Source organism: Ruditapes philippinarum, unplaced genomic scaffold, assembly GCF_026571515.1.
Source record: "Ruditapes philippinarum isolate M1 unplaced genomic scaffold, ASM2657151v2 ctg2100_1_1_1_1, whole genome shotgun sequence".
Classification (NCBI taxonomy): Eukaryota; Metazoa; Mollusca; class Bivalvia; order Venerida; family Veneridae; genus Ruditapes; species Ruditapes philippinarum.
The window spans coordinates 49,071-68,815 of record NW_026852201.1 but is presented as its reverse complement, the minus strand read 5'-3'; the positions used below and the strand labels follow the sequence as shown (position 1 = coordinate 68,815).

Here is a 19,745-nt window from a genome sequence, read left to right as displayed (position 1 = left end):
TACCAGCTCTTGCAACTTGTGACCCTCTCTGGTGCGATATTTGTGTATTATGCAATTATTTAGCGTGAAAACGTAGGGGTCCGAGAGAGAACAGCCGATTTATGACACTTCGTTTGATGCGGTCGGACTAACTTTGAATCGGCATAACTTTTTTTTAATAATCAAGCAATTAACATGCGGTTTAAAGCACATGAAAGGAAATTCATTTTACGGAGGGAACCGTGTCAGGGATTTTTTTGTTTGCTCAATCAGCGACTTAATTATCTTTAATTACGTAATATGTAATGGTGAAAAAAGTCGCATAAAATGTTTTGACGTTACGTATATTTTTTTGAGAAAAGTAGAAAAAAAATTTGAGACACGGTTCCCCAGATAATATAAGTATGGTTTATTTTCCAAAAGTTTGATGACAAAAAAATAAAAAAATGACTTTGATATGACGATTTAAAATTTTAGGGTTTTTATTCAAAATCAAATCATTTACAAAGGCATTTTTTTCAAAATATGTTATTTTTTATGATGATCAACGATATTTTAATGCACAAAGTATAAATAAATAACAATTTATTACTAAAATAACTTAGTTTAAAATGACATTTATGTGAGTACCACGGAAAGTGTCTGTTGTCACCTTAATGTAATATCAATTTTATTTGAATTTGTTTCAGTGAAATGCTATCTCAAGTCATATACATTTGTATCATAGTGTGTAATTTGCTGGACACTAGTCATTGTCAGCATGTACAACTCTAAGACTGACAGTGCCAGCACAATCTTGTATTTCCAACTCTTAATTTTAATACAGTGAGTGCAAGTAGCAAGGTCAATGCACCCAAGGATTGTCACAAGAACTTGAACTACCATATGATTTGCGCTGAAATTAATTTTATTTTCTGGCATTTTGATAATTTGAAGCTGACTGAGCTTCATGTAAAGCTTTGATAAACTGCAGAAATGTTCATCTTGAAAAAAAAGTTACAGAATTCTTTCATCATTTAGAGAGAAAACACACAAATCAATTGTGAATATTCAAAAAGATAATCCTTGAAGCTTACCTGTTGACAGCATACATGTAATTTCTCATGAGAGAGTTTAACAAAAGAGTTGTTAATTGATGTATTGTTTATGTCTGTTGCCAAGATAAAATCATGATTTGGTTTTTTTTAGGTCATGCAAGTTTTTTGTGGAATGTTTGACCTCTATACATAGATCTCGGCTGATTAATCACTCTAATCTTAATTTCTAAATAAAAAACCCCAACATACTGTTTTATATAGATTTTAATCTGAACCATTCTTTAACTGTTTTGCAATATTGTGTATTAATAGCCTCTCATTTTCTCCTTTGTTCATATATCATAATTTTTTATGCTTACATGTACACAATAATGGAGATAAAGTCAAATGTAATTAACATGTTTCTGTTATTATAGTCGGAAAAATTTCTTAATCCAATTCTGTGATTTAAAACACAGTCAACAAATTGAAAAAAATGAAATGAGTATTATTAAATTTTTAAGTTTGCGCATGCTAATATATAAACTTTCTGCTTTCTTTAGTGTTGATATTCTACCGTCCATCTTACCAAACTCTTGTACTGGTTGATACTCAATTTTAGTAATTTTTAAGTGAATTCTTGATTTTGATATATTTTTCAACTTCAAGGTGTGTTAATGTTGCTGACTTCAAATCAGTTGCCACTCAAACCCTTAAGATTTTAATCCTTTCTGGGACTTGAATTTGAGGAAACTATCCAGTTTGCTTACAGAAGGTTGGTAGTTCTACTCAGGTGCCAACTCTTGCCTGAAATAATTCACATAGGGGCAGCTGATGTCTTCCTCCACCAGTAAATCTGTAAACTTGCTGTATGACCTTTACAGTGCCACAGTGACGTAAAATCCAACGAAAAAAAATAGCTTCAAAGCAGGATTTGGCAGGATAAATTTTTACAATCAGCAGGATTAAGGATAATTTACAAACATCAGGCAACAAGTTTGGAAGTGTTACAAAGGAGGCATTGAAATATCCGAGTGGTAAATTTCTGTCAGCTTATGTAAACACTATATCGCTTATTTTATTTCATGTTCTTAGCTGGTTTTGTGGAAAAATGAGGCGAAATGAAGCCGAGGAATTGTTGTTACAAAAAGTTAATGGTCAGTATGTTCACCCAGATGGCGCCTTTTTAGTACGCCACAGTGAAAGTGCGCCAGGAGATTTTTCTATGTCAGTCAAGTAAGTTGAGAATGGTGTTGTGGTAGAGTTAATTTTATATATACATGGGTGTAGTCATAGAGGAGGGGAGAAAAATACAATCTTTTGCCAGGAGAGGGTAGCGATGAATATGAAAGGATAATTTCTACAAATAATCTGAAAGAGGTTGATATTATATCCGTTTTCTATCATAAAAACAATGAAGTTTCAAGCAGAGCACACCCAATAGTGGCAAAAGGTTGATTTTTTTCCTGTCAAAGATGAAATATATTTTGATGTAACTGTTAAGGATATTACATACTTTAGGTGGTATAAAGGCAATATGAAGCGTACAGATGCAGAAAACTTACTATTGGCTAAAACAAATACGGGATCATATGTACATCCTGATGGGGCTTTCCTGGTTCGTGGATGTGAAAGTCAGCCAGGAGAGTTTTCACTGTCGGTCAAGTAAGTCTTGAGCTCAATATTGGCTATATTAAATGTGTTTGTATCTCCTTCTGATAACTTGATGTATGGTCAAACTCGTGAAAGTATGTATTCTTCTATCTTTTATTACATGGGAGCGCTGATGATTTTTTAGGTGTTAGTTGCCAGTATAAATTTATCCCTTACAGATTGCATCAAATGTGTATCATTTTCTTGCTTTGAATGTAACATAAGCTACCTACCCTGCTTCTTCTTAAAGCACCTTTTTAATGTCATGTTTCTTATATTGCTGTGATGATGCTTCAACTGTATGAAAGTCTTTAATGCATGACAATTATGGTTACTTGATTGCTGTACACATATTCTTAGTAATTTCTTTTAAAACATACACATATTTCTGTTTTATAGCAACTACTTAATATGTTAATTTTTCTGCATATTTTAACAGTGGAAATGATTTAAAAGTTTACTAAGTTGATTTCTTGTAACTTTATGTCTATATAGATGTCAGAAATAACCTAATAATATTGAAACTGCATGACATTTAAAGATTATTAGCTTAACATGAAAATTTAAACTAATCATGTAAATCAAAATCATAACTTATTACTCATTTTAAGATTAAACATATCTACTACCAACAGCATATGAATCTGTTCTTATTTCACAAAGTTTTTATTAACATTCACATTAAGACTGATAACAATTCTTACAAAATCCTTCCTCTTATACATAGAAGCAGTTCTAGCAACAATATGGAAATGTGCAAAATTGCTGCTTAATCTGTCAAATTGATTATTTGAATAATATTAGAGCTTTCCAATGCATCCAGGTTTCAGCTTAACACTTGGTTAAGATTTTGTACACAACTTCATCTATCATGTAAAAATTTAGATATTCATATAATCTACATTATAATTATAGGTTACTGTCCCATGCCATAAGTAAATTGTATTATGACAGAAGTATTCAGCCTTCTGAATTTAGAAAATTTCTTATTAAGGTGTGTTGTTTTTTTTGACATTCATTCACAAATAGCTTTTTCAAATAGGTCATAAAATTAAATTGTAATAAGGTTTTATGATGTTTTTTTGGGGGGTAAATATGTTTGTAATATATATGTAAATAGATATAAGATATACCTCAAGTGGTATTTTCTCTTGACCATGTTGTAAGTGGCTAAAATTTATGGATGAAAATAAAAGAATACAAGACTCGCGACAAACGTAATAGCCAACCAAGGCAACAACATTCATTCAATTTTGAAAGCCTTTCTTGCAGTACCCAGAATAACATAAAAATGACACATACAAGGTTGTAGGGTTAACATTTAAGTTAGAAGAAGGAGATGCACATATATATTGTTAGTGTAACAGGAAAACATCATTGCATGGTTGCTGCTTTTGTATATAATTGCTTTTACAGGCACACATGTCGGTTGTACTCACCCAGTTGATTGAAGCTTTTTCTTTGAATGTTCATTAGCTAATTATATAAATAAATCCAAAGTTTATAGAAAAGCTTTTCATTTCTGCCTCATATTGCCTTGCTTTGCTGCTTTCTAATTTACCAGTATTTTTGTGGTCAGTAAATCTTTAAATTTCTGACCCTTTAGTTTAATCATATTTTATTGCTATATATATATGTATATACAATACAGATACAAATTTCATAGTATATGATCATGAATCAAAGAATCGGTCTTTCAGTACCACCAATATATATGAATATATATGAGGGCTGTGCCAATAAGTTACGGACTACAGCATTTAAATAACAAATACTCAAAAGGCTTTTATAAAAAAAAAACATTCACTAATATTTAATACACATTTGCTGAGTGTACATGCAAAAAAAAGGCAGTAAAATATTATCTAATTTGATAACATATATTTTTGTTTAACTGCAATTTCATAGTTCATAACTTTGAGGGACAGCCTTTGTATTTTCAATCTGTTTAATGATCACATAAGAAAAATAATGTTTTAATGTCATTTATGTTTATTCAGTCGAATTATCTTTATGTTTTAAGATAATTTTATAATTTGGACACCTGTCAATAGACACATTCCTTTGTTGTAAAGTTAAAACAAGGAAAAATGTACTAATGACTCTAATGTATTGTAATTTTCTAATTATACTTAGGGTATGTTAAGAACACTGTGATTATATAAGATAAAACATAAAGCATGTCCATAATAAAAGTATTTAATGATACATTGTATCTGAATTTGAAATATAGTTTTAGTAAAATTAAATAATTAGTTAATTATTAGAAATTTGCTATGTTTTTAGGTTAAACTTGGTGAATGATATATTTTCCCCATTGAACTGACTGCTGTCCAGGCATTTTATACCAGTATATTCTTTATTCCTCCAGAATAAATATGGCTGAAAAAACATTGTGTTTAAGATCATACAACCACAGATAGATAATGTGGTTTCTATAAGTATTAGAATATTTCAGGAGCACAATAAAGTTACCTGTCTGTTATAACATAACTGAAATTTCATTTTAAAATGTTTAAAAAAATCACATCAAAATGAGAGATGAAAAATGCTTTACACAGTTATAAGCACACATAAAGTTATTTTATTTTTAGTGAAAACATTTGCTGTGTTTGATTTTAAACAATAAGACAATGCATTCTTAACATAACTTTTAGTATGATCAGAATGTAATGCAATATTAATCATTTGAGCCGTGCCATGACAAAACCAACATAGTGGGTTTGCGACCAGCATGGATCCAGACCAGCCTGCGCCTTCGCGCAGTCTGATCAGGATCCATGCTGTTCGCTATCAGTTTCTCTACTTGTAATAGGGTTTGTAAGCGAACAGCATGGATCCTGATCAGACTGCGCGGATGCACAGGCTGGTCTGGATCCATGCTGGTAGCAAACCCATTATGTTGGTTTTGTTGTGACACGGCTCATTAATTTTGTAGATTTCAAGATGGTGTACAACATTTTAAAATTCTCCGTGATGGAGCTGGTAAATACTTTCTGTGGATAGTAAAGTTTCAGTCTATACACGAGTTGATAGAGTACCATCGGAAATCTTCAGTCAGCCGTTCACAGACAATTAATTTGAAAGATATGAAGGGAATCAATCAGGTAAGCTCTATTGATTTGTTTCAGTGCACTCCTCCATCATGTAGCTATCTCACATTTTAAATCTGAAATTTAATTTAGCTATAATGAGTAAGCATCATTTATTCATGTAAGGGGAAGTAATGCTTTTCATTGTTCCTGACATTGAATGCATCGAGAAGAAATGAGTGTGCAGATCTCAAGATCCAAGGCTCTGAATAAGTTAAAATGCCAGACTAAATCAGCATTGAACAGTTATCTTTCTACAAAATCGCCTCATATCTGTGGGGAAGAAATGGAAAAATTAGTAAAACAAAATAAAGGATTTAAATATATAAGTTGATTTCAACAAAACAGTCACATTTCATTTGATTATATTTTGATTTAAAGGTAAAACTATGGAAATTCTGACAAAAAATTTCAAAATGAAAAACCAAGCAGGACTATTTAAAGCTGTTTTCTTGAGTTTTAGAACAGAAGGATCTAGTAAGCTCGGTAAAAAACTATGATTTAGTGATGACAGATAGTCTGTTATCTGGTAGGGCCTATTTTCTAAACCTTCTAATATTCATATTCTTGAAACTTGTCTTGAAGCATTCTGTAAATTTTAGCAAATTTAGTTTTTGGTTAATTTCTCTGCACATATAATACATAATAATTCTAACATTATATGTGGTTTCACCAGATTATGTCTGTGATGATACGAGTACAAGAGATTTCTCCACCTTAATTACATCCTCGCTTATACTAGTGGCCATTTAGCAAAAAAATAACATATCATCTCTTCTCATAAACCAATAAATGTGACTTGCTTAAAACTTGATCCTTAATTTCTTTGGATGTAATTATCTGTAGAGGAGGTGTTATAATATTTTGTGCAGTGAAAACCAAAATAGTGATCATGATAATCTTTGATTGAGTCTGTTTATTAGAATTGCCATTCTTTGAGATTGAACAGTATGACTGATAGTGATTATGTGATTAAATAAAGAACGAAAAAGGTAACAATAGAAGACAGGTTATTGATAAACCCAAGTATTTTACAGTATCAAGTTTTTTTATGCCCCCGAAGGCATAATGTGATTGCATCGTCTGTCCGTTTGTCCCACTTCATTTGTGTCCGGACTTTAACTTTGTCATACATTGAGAGATTTTGAAATAACGTGGCACAAATGTCTACCACATCAACACGATGTCGCATCCAAGAGCCTTGTCCCTACCTCAAAGGTCAAGGTCACACTATAATTTGAAGTTTCACATTATCGCAATAAGAGTAAAATTGTACACACATTCGTGTCTGGACTGTAACTTTGTCAGGCATCGAATGATTTTAAAACAACTAGGCATAAATGTCTACCACATCAAGACGATGTGTCGCGTCCAAGAATTACGTCTCTACCTCAAAGGTCAAGGTCACACTTAACATTTTGAAGTCTGTGTGTCCCCACTTACACAACAATCATGTCCAGACTGTAACTTTGTCATTCATTGAGGGATTTTGAAATAATTTGGCACAAATGTCTATCTCATAACAACATTTTGTCACATCCAAGAACCATGTCCCTTCTTCAAAGGTCAAGGTCAGACTTATATTTTGAAGGTTCATGTTATCACAATTAGAGATTACAGGTACAATAATACAAAGAACAATATTCAGCAATTAGTTACTTTCATTCTCTTTTCTTTCCATAATACCTGCATGCTTAAAAAACCTTTTCGGGGGCATCCGTCACTTGGGTGACAGCTCTTGTTTGGAAATTTATAAAATAGGTCTGTTGATGGAATATTAAAATTTATTATTTATGAAAAAAAATGGTTATGTTAGTTGTAGTTGTTTGTTGTGAGTGTGATATATATAGTAGTGTTTTAGTGAAATTTGAAAAATCATTAAAACATTTATACCTAAAATTATTTATTGTAATTATGATTCCCTCTAGAAGAGTGAGGTATTGTTTTTGATGTCGGGCTGCCTGTTAATTATCATTAGCTTGTCCATGTTTGTTGTAAATAACCTCTGTGACCATTTGGAGGGAACTTTGCAACTGTAGGAAGCACTGTTATGTATATTGTCTGCATGTTCAGCATAGGAAAATTAAAATACAATTATTTGGGAGGGTGGGTGGAAATATAACTATTTTTCAGATAAAGAATTTCCATTTTTTTTCTTATGTACATATTAATAATACATTACTATTTCATAATATGATTGTAACTAGTTCATGATAGCGTTGATGTTAATGAACAATTTGTTGTTTAATTCTTGTCAATATTGTACCAGTCTTAGGCTATAGCATTTCCTTATCTCACTGCAGAACATCCTATCAAAGTGAGATCATCTTTCTAAAGCCCCTTGTGTTAACCAAACTTGGTCTAGTTATGCCAGTTATACACATTATTTTACTGTCTTGAAAGACTAGTGAAGATGTAATATCTGAAGTTAGGCTCTTTTATTTGGATTTTATATTTCCATGTTTGATACCAGAACCACTCCACATTTTCAGGCTGAGAGATTTATGGTTCATAAATAAATAAAGTTTGTTATAGTTATAATTCAATATGTAACTTACAGATTTAAAGCATTTTTCAAAGACAATTTATTATTCTTAGTTACCAGTTTTATATGTAATAGTAAGAGCATCGAATCACGAGGCTATCTGATTTGTACGAGGGGCATATCGCCTGAGTATAAATCAGATTGCCAAGTATTTTTGTGTTCTTTCTCTTTTGTATCATAGTAAAAAATAAAAACATGTTCCCTGTTGTACAATATGAAACCCAAGAAAAAAGTCCCAATAAACGAGCATCTGAATATGATATTTCTATCCCAATCTTTTTCTCTGTCTTAACAATACGCAAACCCAAGACAAAATGAGCCAATCAATGGGCATGCTCTGGAGTGCGGTAGCATATACCTGCACTCCAGTTAATGCACTGTGCATGTATATGTATACGATTTGATTCTGACACATTTTCAACAGAAAGGTCCCCAAACTATGATACAAGGTCAAATGATGCTACTTAATATCAAGTTATTCTTCCACATTGATTTCCACTAGAAGGCTACCGGATAATTGCTAAAGTTAAACAGTGTACTAGTTTTACCTGCAAAATGTAGTTATTACAGATATTTGAATTATAGGGAATGTTTTTATTACAAGTTACTGTAATGTTACTGTGACAATGTCTTATTTACTTAGTGTGTGAGCATGTTGATTGTTGAATGAATATTACTAAATTTTAACACCATACTTTTATGTTGAATTACATTTAGCATCAACAACAACAACAGCAAGATGATGTGGTAAATATCTTTCTTTTAGACTAATGTTCTTGTCATATTAATTTCCATTAGTTTATTTGCTGTATACACTAACTAGCACCTGTCATTTATTTAAAATTCTTATCACATGGTTTATAATTATGTGTATATTAATTATATTGTTAAATTGGAGTAATGGATTGCATTGAATTGATCTCTAGCGCATGTTTTTGATACATTAATTGCATGAAATTTAATAAATATGCATTTTTTTCTTTAAATTAACATTTTAATGTAGTTCACTGTAACACACAGTATTTGTATAAAAGTATATAATTATTTTAAATTATAAAAAAGGATGAAAATGCTACAATCAGTTTTTTAACATTTCTTTTGTGGTGCCAACAGATGTATACTAATTATAATACTACCTTTTAAACTTTTGGTCTTCCCTTATATAACTTAATTAACTTTGGTAAAGGCTTATAATGCTTTAGTTCTTATGTTCTGATATTAAACATGGCTACAAGAACATTTGAAAGTTCCTATTTTCGCTTAAAATTGCTATATAAATGAGCTTGAAACTCTTGAAGTTTATCAAAGATCAGTTGTATAACCTCATCTGAGGTAAGCAAAAATCATCTTTTCAGTTTTGGCGACATTATGACTTAAATTGTGTTGTTGCACCTTAGGAACTAACAAACGTAGAATTTTCGAGGCAGCATACAGTTTTTTGTAAGCCATGAAAATTACTTAACACACTGTCTCTTTACATGGTCAAAACGCACTTACTGTGCAGTGCTTGGTTAATAAGAGAATATATGTTAACTTTATGCAATAATACCACTGAATTCCTAGTAAAAATCATAATATTCGTTACACAATTAAGCCTGTTTTAGACTAATTGATTATGTAACTCAGTGTAGGCAAACAAGTGATTCACACTTATTCACACTTATATTTAAGGAACATTCTGATTGGCTCATAATAGTCAGCTTTACTAGATATCACTGTATAACAAGTATTCAGGACTTAATACTTTAATTGGCAAAATGGGAATATAAAGCAAAAAATAAGGCCCAACTTTACAGTATTTTATTTGTATAGAAACTGGATAAATATTGAGTAATACAAACATATATAGCATATAGAAATCCCATAGTTTTCATAGAATTGTTTCTATTTTTAGCAATGGTGTAAACGATTAAAAAAATTATAAACGTAGCAGCCTAACTTATAAAACAAAGGTCAAAGTTGTTGAGACCTCTAAATATCAAACTGGTACTGTTGCCATAAAGCAAAAGTCCTTCCATCCATATCCATTCAAACTTCAAATATGTATGCACCTGATAGTTTAAAGGTCAAGCTCACCAACTAGGGCATGGCGTCAAATGGGAATGTAGCTCCTTATTACTCAGGTGTTATTTGCTATTATCAGCCTGTATAAGAAGAAGATGCGGGAAAGGACACATTTCATTTAAAGAACTTTGTCACTACAGACTGTTGAAGTAGAGCTAGTAGAGCCTTACCCATACACATGCCCAGCTTTTCCCCATAGATTAAATTATTTTCCTTGAAGGTTATGGTGTGTCCATATTATGAACTCCAATTTAATGATATGTTGATTTAATTATGGTAAACTTAAGTTAAATTATCAGATATTTTAAGCTCTACCTATTTAGAGCTATTGCTACGGTCGGGTTGTTGTTGCTATTGCCATTCTCAACTTAACCTTGACTCTTAGATGACCTCGACCATCAAGTACTTTGTTATTTATTTACAGATTTAATTTATACTTAGACAAAAGAACACATATGACAAAACCAACTTGTTGAATTATTCTGATATGACATTTGATTTTGACCTTTACTGTCAAGGTTATTGATATTTGCTTAAATTGTTATAACTTTACTATTATTTATGGATTTGATTCATTCTTAGGCAAAAAAAACACTTATGACAAAACAGACATCATGATTAATTAAGATGTGACCTTGACCTGTAAATGACCTTGACTGTTATTGCCAAATGGGAAATTTAAATTCTTCCTTCAATGACATTTTTGACTTTAGAAATAAAAAAGTCGAGTGTGGCCCCTCGAGATGGTGGCTGATATAACACTGAGTCAACTGTATCTTTAACAATAGCACATTTACACCTGGTGGTAATAAGTTAATATTTAATTTGGGATAACTTCTTGTATGTATTAGTCAGATGATTTTCAGGTCAGTTTCTTTATATTTTATGTCAGGATAACAGGTCACTGAAAGCAGTCAGTGTATGTTGTTGGTGCAACTACATGTATTAGTGATTGATAGCTATACAAATACCCTGTATTCAGGGTATTTCTCAGCTAACAAATGAGACATTTTAATGAGATTACATTTTAGGTTAAAGACTCTTCCTTTTATGTTTATGATATATTTGTACAACAAAATATTACCCAAAACATGCTCATTAATTAAATACTGAATAAACTTAATATGATAATAACAGGCCATTCAGCCTTTAAAAAGCAAGGCCAGCCAGCACATTTATACTGTCTGACCAGACTTTCAGCAATCTTTTATTTTTTAATTATTGCAGTTTGAAAGTTTTTATGATAATATCCCAGTTTATCTAAACATAATGTAGAATTAGGCATCTTTTTCAACTTTTGTAAAAATTATTTACTATGAAAGTTGCAGAATTTAAATTTTTAACTCTTGTACCTGATTTAATAACCATACTTCATCTTGAATTACCTATAGCAACATTTCGAAGACCTGGTAAATATGATATATATCAGACTTTTAGACTAATTATGAATAATTTCTGATGTATTTCTGTACTGACTATTTAATACATTTGCAAATTGCACCTTCTTTTGAATACTTCCTTGCCATTCAAGAATGGTGCTTTTAAAAACCAGTTGGTAACCAGTTGAAATACAACTGAAGGAATTTACTTAAAACTTTACACATGTTTTATTTCTTTCAATCAATTGTCAAAGATTCAGAACTTTAATCTGGATTTCAACTGAATTGTTTCCCATTTGTTGAGCTTTCTGCATGACCCTTGTTTCACTATCAAAGAGTAATAATGGTTCTTGTTTGAAGGAAAGCTTCAACTGACTATTGTATTTGAATGAAGTGATTTTTTTTGTCAAAAAAAAATGGTTTCACACCATCAATCATGTTCCATATCACAAGGTAGTTAGGCACATTCTGCTAGCGTGGGATTCACAAGGCATAGCAGAACAATTGGGATAACAGTAATACATTAAATCATTTTAATGCCATTGTCTTCTGCTCTGTTTCTGAAGATTAATGTTGAAATTAGCACTGAAACCAGGATTTTTTCTAAGTTAACTGTCACTGTACATTATGTATATGATTATAACTTTTTAAATTGTTACTAAACCCAAGTAAGTAAAACAAATTCTAAAATATTAACAAGATGAGCTTTTGTGATAGTATGATGCCTATAGTTATTCAAATTTTGTTTTAAATAACATCCTAGATGTTTACCAAGCTTTTACCTCTTTGTAGATTTTTTTACCAAACTTTGTTCTTAGACAAACTTTTTTAGTAGTTAGATTGAGGGTTGCAGTCGAATCATTCTGGATTCAGACCACTTGCTTGACAATAATCAAAATATTTTGGGTATAGCTTACAAACAAAACACAGTTAAAACATTTAACTATAAACTATCTTCTGACGTTATAAGTAGTGCAATAATACCTCTAAGGATTTTCTGTGTTAAAATGATTCTTTAACACCAGTTAAAAATTTCCAGAGTGAAAAAAGAAAAAACTTTCAGCAGGAGGTCAGAATGTAGTTAGTAGGTCACTGGAGGGCAAAATATAACTGATACTTGGTATCAGTATCACCATGTGGTCCTCTACATAAGTTTTAATTTATAAATCATGCCCCAAGAGTCAAAATGCCTTTCATGGTTTACGTACTTATATACGAACTTGTGATAGGAATTATGGCACACATGTACCGATAAAACTATAGATTAATTAAATTAGTAGCAAGTTTTAAATGAAGTATGTGCTCGCCCATATGGTTCATTCAGGTGGCGAGGGTAAACAAACCAAACACACACACACAAAATGCCTTCACCCTCAATGTAACATAGTTTACAGACTTGTGTAGGAAAAGACAATCTATTGCAGAAACTACAGTGTTACAATTTAAGTATTTGCCATGTAGCATAATGTGAAATTAGATATTATTGGAAGGCCACAATTTTGCAAAATTTACATTTTGTAAGGTTAAATACTCACAAATTTCCAAAAAGTTTGCAAACCAAAGTCACTGTCATTATAAATCAATGTTATGTCAATTTCATTAGGGAATATTGGATTTTATATAAATATAAAAAGGTGTGATTTGGTCAAAAGTATAAGAGATGAATTTACAGAACCTCTACACAAGGATATTTAATGTCATGTCCTCAAAGTCATAATTTGCCCTACCCTGGGATTCACTTATGGTATTTTACATATTCATGTACTTGTATAGGAAATATCTTATTGTGACCTTCCCCCGATATGGATTTATTTTGGTGTTCAGTTTAGAACATATTATTTTGTTTTACCCAGTACAGACAAAAAAAAGCATGCATACAAACCAAAATGTCTGAACATTTTGACGTATGACATTGTCCATTACTTAAAACCTGATAAAAATCTTGTGGTGAAAGTAACCCTTACAGGTGAAGGTAATTTTTATGAGCACCTCTGTATTGTAAGCAAAAGGTTTCAAACAATAAAAGAGGTGAAGGTCACTCATTAGAGGCAAAGGTCACTTTTTAGAAGCTAGTAGTAGGTAAAAACAATGTTTAATAGATAATAAGATTGCTACATGAAATTATGTTAAAGTGTTGTGAGATTTAGTTTTACATTGATCACTCAAGATGGGATTTTGACATAACTTTATGAGTATAGTAATATTGATATTTTATAATTAGACTTCAGTTTGTAACTGTTTTACTCCTTTTTATTTATATAATAGGGAGAGCTATTCTCATACAGGTTTGGACCTCACACTTTTGGTTAAGTTTTTTCTACCATCCCACTTATTTCACATTTTGATGCATTACTTTGTTACAATGTGTACTTGGTAGTGACCATCATCAAAAATTCAAGGCAAAAGGACATAACTCGGTCATGTATAAAAAAAAACTATGCCCTTTTCCTTACTTAGAATTTCGACTAAGTTTTTAGTGACCACTATCTCTGATTCCAGGCATAACTCAGTCAAGGATAATTACAGAATTATGCCCACTATTTGACTTTGAATTCTGATTAAGTTTTTTAAACCACCCCACTTATTTTCTATACCCCTTGAGGTATTGCTTTAAAACTTTGTATATGTGTCCACCATTCCCACTTCCTGGTAAGTAATTTAGTCAACACTTATAGTCAAGTATGCTGTCTTACCGACAGCTCTTGTTTTGTAGTATATTTTTTTACATACGTATACCTAACTGCTGTTTTATTTTATAACCAGTCTGGCAATGATGATAACTTTATATATATGTAAATCGATACTAGATCTAATGCTTAATGTGATGTTGTGTTTCATTGCTTGTAGAATATATTTCGATTGATCAGCTTTAACAACTTCCTTGTTTGTCATACAAAAGGAATTTTACCACTTATGTGTTAGTTTCACTTTGTTGTGTTAGCTGTTAGCATGTGTCTGTAACATAATCCTGTTGTTTCCTCACTCACTATAATCCAACTATATATGTCAAAATATACCTGTAAATGTGGGACAGTTTAATGATATAAATCATTATAAAGTGCATGGAATGTAAAGAATTTGAAAAAATAGAAGTCATGCAATTAGCATTTATGTTGTGTTTAATAGATTGAAATGGTATAGTTAATATTTTGGTGTAAGTTTTTTATTTTGTCAAAACTTGTATTTGAGAATGTTATTGTTTCTATTGTAGAGAAGGGCTATTGCCTTGTATGATTTCCAGCCACAAGAGCGAGGAGAACTACAGCTGAAGAAGGGAGATGAAATAGTTATTGAGGAAGAATTAGATCGTCATTGGTGGCATGGTAAGAATTGCCGAACCAATGAATCCGGACTTTTCCCTGCAAATTATGTCAAATGCCATTGCAATTAATACCAAAAATTGACCGATACAACAATATTTTTGTCATCTAAGAAGAAATCTTGAATCATGGAAAGATGGCGACAGCCGTCTATGAACCTTGGATCCTGTTCTTGACATCTTCTTTTCATAAGTCATCATTTATCAACTAGATTGAAAGATGCTGTTGCTCCTGTTTAAGCTAGTGTCTACTGAAACCTGAGCTTTATAGATGTTACATAGACAGGAATATGATAAGAGCTTCAATACAGATAAATATACAATCATTGTCTTCATGTCCTCCTGTCATACAGTTACCAGTAATTTCAATGCTTGCAGTCTCCCATGGATTTGTAGTCTCGATTTCTACTTTAACAAAAAATACCCTATAGATTTTATTTGTGTGTGTGTTGTCATCACAATAAAAAGGACTGTTTTGTTGGATTTTTTTTCTTTACATTGTCACCCCTAAATTTGTAGAGATTTTTTTTTTGTTAAAAATACACATTTTTATACAGATTATGTTAACATTTTTGACTAGATCATGTTGATAAGGGTAAAACTTCAAGGAAAGAATTAAGTAGATTATTTCATATTGATTTCTTTTTGGAGGAATAAATAGATAGATATAGATAGATCAGGGGTTTTGATATTGAAGCATTGTCACAAGTCATTTTGAAATCTTAAGTGTTGTTATGGATTTCTTTTCTCAGCATTGTTGTAATTTTCTACAGGCCATACTTATTAATTTCATCATAATTGAAAGAAAAACTGTCAAAATTAGTATATGATGTAAACTTGTTTGACCAATTTTTTCTTCAAATACTTAAAAAATAAGCTTCCAGGTCATTGAGTGTTTTAGGTGTTAGATATAATTTGACACTGTCCTGTTCATTAATGGATTCACAGGAAGAAGTTTTATTGTAACAAAAGATATACATGCATAATTTAAAAGGTATTATATGTCTTCATGCATAAATTCAATTACTTCATTGTGTGAAAGGGGATTTCCAGTACTGAAACAGTGTACCACGATACTACTGACTGTTTTAATATATTTCTAAATGCATGTTTGTTAAACTTTATGTCTTATCATGATTCAGTATGTTACTGGACATAATGGCAATTTATATTTTACTAACAGTCCTATATACAACTCATTTAAGATAAAGTGGCATTGAAATATCTTCTCACAATGCTGATTATAGTGATGAATCTAGCTGAAATACTTAATTAAGGTTTGCTAAATATATCATATTTTTTCAAGTAATATTCTTCATAAATATGTTATCCTAAATGGGTTGTAGATACTACTTTTTGAAAAGCTAAAAATCTACAATAATAGAAGCCAGACACTAATGTTTGTTTAAACATGTAGACATTATTTTTCTTGTATGAAGAGATGTATGTGACAAGTGTACTTAGAAACAATTTTGTGTATTATGTAAAGAATAGACAAACAGTAGGTATCTGAGACAATGGGTATGGATAATTTTACAGTGTACATTTATCAGCAGGAAGTTTATGATCAGGATTTTAGTTGTTATTGGATTTGCTTTCAATAAAAATGTGTCATTTTCATGACTTTAACATTTTCATAAAGTGATATATATGTTCATGTTAACGTATAAACATTAATTTACTAATCTTAGATATTTTTAAACAGTACAATTATTATGAATTTTGTACAATAATTTCAGAAATATAGATTAAAATTATTGAATCTGTTTATTTAACATGAAGAGATAAGAGCTTTGGGAAGTTTTTAAGATGATTTATTAATGGTGATTAGTTTTGTTTGATATGTGAAAGCTATCCAAAGATAAAACAACTATATTTATTATTGACAATTTTTTTTACACATTTTTTTCAGCCTGCGTCATGTTAAAATATTATTAGCAGGAAAATTATTTTGCATTTTGTTTAGGAAGAAGGGTTTATTTAAACTGAGTCACTAGTTAAACAGTTTCATTTTGTTTTCTTATCAGAAACATTGAAAAAAGAAATAGGGAGGTTGACATTGTAATATATAGTTCAAGAATTAGTACCAGTTAGTTGCAGTATTCATTCAATACTTTTTAACTTTATTATTGTAATAGTTTGATAATCATTGAAGTTTCATCAATGTTAAACACTCGAATATTTTATTATACATTTCTTTCTTTTTCGGACAAAAATGTTTAAGAATTTTATTATGACAGCAAAGACTAGTTTTATATACGCTTCTTCCTAATCAAAGTACATAGCATTGATTACTGTAAAAACACACAAATACAGGATTGGGATGATATAATTCTGTAGCAGTATAGTTTGTCCGGAATTAAGAATTTCCCAGCTAATCTAGGGGTACAATCAAACTTTCAGTTTTAACTTCATGTTTTATGCTAGAACAGTGCATATTTAGAAATTAAACATTGATTACTGTATTGTGAATTATAGTGCACTATGAAGTAATAACAGCAAAATGTTTTTCTGCCCCTAGATTAGATGAGAAAAAACAAGCCTATTTTCGGATACCATCTTAAGGAAAGGTTTATTTTTCTTGAAGTAAAAAAGATATGTGATAGATATGTCAATATTGACATTTATTTTAGATGAGCACTTTTTGTACAAATATATATACACCCCCTACATTTGTTGAGAAAATGTTTGTTGTCAGTTTTATTGAATAATGAAGTGCTTTGTGTTTGTTTGTTTGTTTGTTTGTTAATATTAGAATTTTTGGAAGAAAATTCAGAAAATGTATTTAAAAAAAAAAGTGTCGCTTTGTTATGTACAGAAAATTTCTTATTATGAATAGGTTATTGGCAATGAGTTTTGCCAGTGTGTAGATACTTTAGTTTGCTTCTGCTCAACCTATGTGTTTTGTTTCAAGCTGTAAGTATCAGATGTTCAATGAATTCAGTGCAAACCTGCTGTAAATGACAACTGACACTTTGAAGCCTTCAGAAAATTATCTTGATGTCTTCAACTTTACATGAAATAGTTAACAGAAATAGTTATTGTCAACAAATAAGTCCACTGAATGATTCCTGCCTGTATTTGGCAATATAGTTTACAGCAGATTTGCTCTAATATATTATAATCTGTTACATTTCTTACAGGATTGCAGGCAATATTGGAACAATTTCCATCAATTAATAGCCAAAAAAGGACTTCAGATTGAAATATATAATTATAGTATTTGTGAAATCAAATCTCTGTCCCAAAAATTTTTATATATATTTTCTTAGCACTTTTTTCTTGCAGTTTTGTTGTTGTGAAGTGCATTGAAGTTCTTATCTTAAAAACATTTTATATTCTTCAGTAGTTTAAAGAAAGCTGTGCTTAAACTGTCAGTTATCTTCATGTTGAAAGTGGTAATACAGTTAATATTTAACTTGATGAAATGTTATATTTTATTAACATTGCTAAATCATGTAAGCAGAAGATTGCATCAAAATATATGATCAGATGTTATAATATCTAGTAGAGCTGTAGACCAGTAGATATAATGATTATTAGTTCATAACTTCAGTGTTTCATAGGATTGGTTTATTTTACTTTCTCTATTACTGCCTTGGTGTAAAAATGCAGAATGTCCAAGATTGATTTTATATTTTTAATAATGTTCACAAAAAATTGTTACATGATAAAAACCTGAAGCTGAAAAGGTGATTTTTTTCTTCTGAATTTCTAATTTTTTGTCATTTTCTTGTGATTTATCTTTATATATGACATAATCATGTGTTACAATGAGTCAAAAGGAAATGACAAATTAAGCTTCAATTACTTTATTTTGACTTTAACAGATAAAATGACTGTATTTTTACCCCAAGATGACAGTCTGTCATAGTTTATATTTTATGTTGTTAGTTCTGTATAGACATCATGAAAATGAAAGTCCTGTTATATATATATGCTGTGTATCTGACTACTGTGTAAATGTGACTCTCATAATGTGTTGATTTCACAAGATAAATTATATGCATGTAAAAGTATGTAATAAAACTTAAGCATATGTGAAATGTATTCTTTTATCTTTGCTTACAATAACAAAACAGACAAAGAATTACAAATTGTTTCCATTTAGTGGAATCCATTACCTCATTGTCACTAATATCAGTTTCTCTTTTAAGCTTAAAGGGACTCTACTGAGGTTTAAAAGCCTTAAAACATAACATTTGAATGTCTTACATAAATGAGCTGGGGCATTTTAAACAGAAATATATGCAAAGATAGTTTAGAAATATACTTTGAAATAAATTGAAAATCACATTTTTATGCTTTTTTTAGCCCGAGTTGAGTGTAAAGTGTTTAAACGCTTTACATTTTGGGTCATTTTTTTACAACCTGAATAATTATTCTGGAAAAATGAAGTGTGCAAATGATCTGAAATTTTGCACAAAGATTAGTGGTCTAATCCTACATCAAATGGTACATTTCTCTGGAAAAAATATTTTCAGTCCCATCATGTCAAATACCTCAGTGGAGTCCCTTTAACAAAGTGCTATCATTTGAAGTTTGATCCCCGGGAGATGCTTTGGTAGTTTAGCGCAGAGGAAGGTAGTCTAGTACTGGTGAAACTCTCCAGGAACGATGGTTAGGAAACTACCCGCCTATATAACTGAAATACTGTTGGGGGGGAAAAGGCATAAAATGAAACAAACAAACAAAATC

At 30.7% G+C, this 19,745-nt stretch overlaps 1 protein-coding gene across 5 annotated transcripts in view; it reads left to right on the top strand.

The window, feature by feature from the left end:
* The window catches only part of LOC132752167 (growth factor receptor-bound protein 2-like), a 31,303-nt gene extending 12,210 nt beyond the window's left edge, over nucleotides 1-19,093 (top strand). The window contains exons 3-7 of one of the 5 annotated variants that reach the window (XM_060742470.1): nucleotides 2,091-2,231; nucleotides 5,587-5,755; nucleotides 9,003-9,032; nucleotides 11,741-11,758; nucleotides 14,940-19,093. In XM_060742470.1, coding sequence (XP_060598453.1) covers nucleotides 2,091-2,231; nucleotides 5,587-5,755; nucleotides 9,003-9,032; nucleotides 11,741-11,758; nucleotides 14,940-15,119 — 538 coding nt within the window. In that variant the 3' untranslated portion in view covers nucleotides 15,120-19,093. Of the gene's footprint in view, nucleotides 1-2,090; nucleotides 2,232-2,516; nucleotides 2,661-5,586; nucleotides 5,756-9,002; nucleotides 9,033-11,740; nucleotides 11,759-14,939 lie in introns of all 5 variants that reach the window. The other 4 variants (XM_060742463.1, XM_060742478.1, XM_060742495.1 and 1 more) reach the window with 4 other exon arrangements.
* Nucleotides 19,094-19,745: the final 652 nt, after the last annotated feature.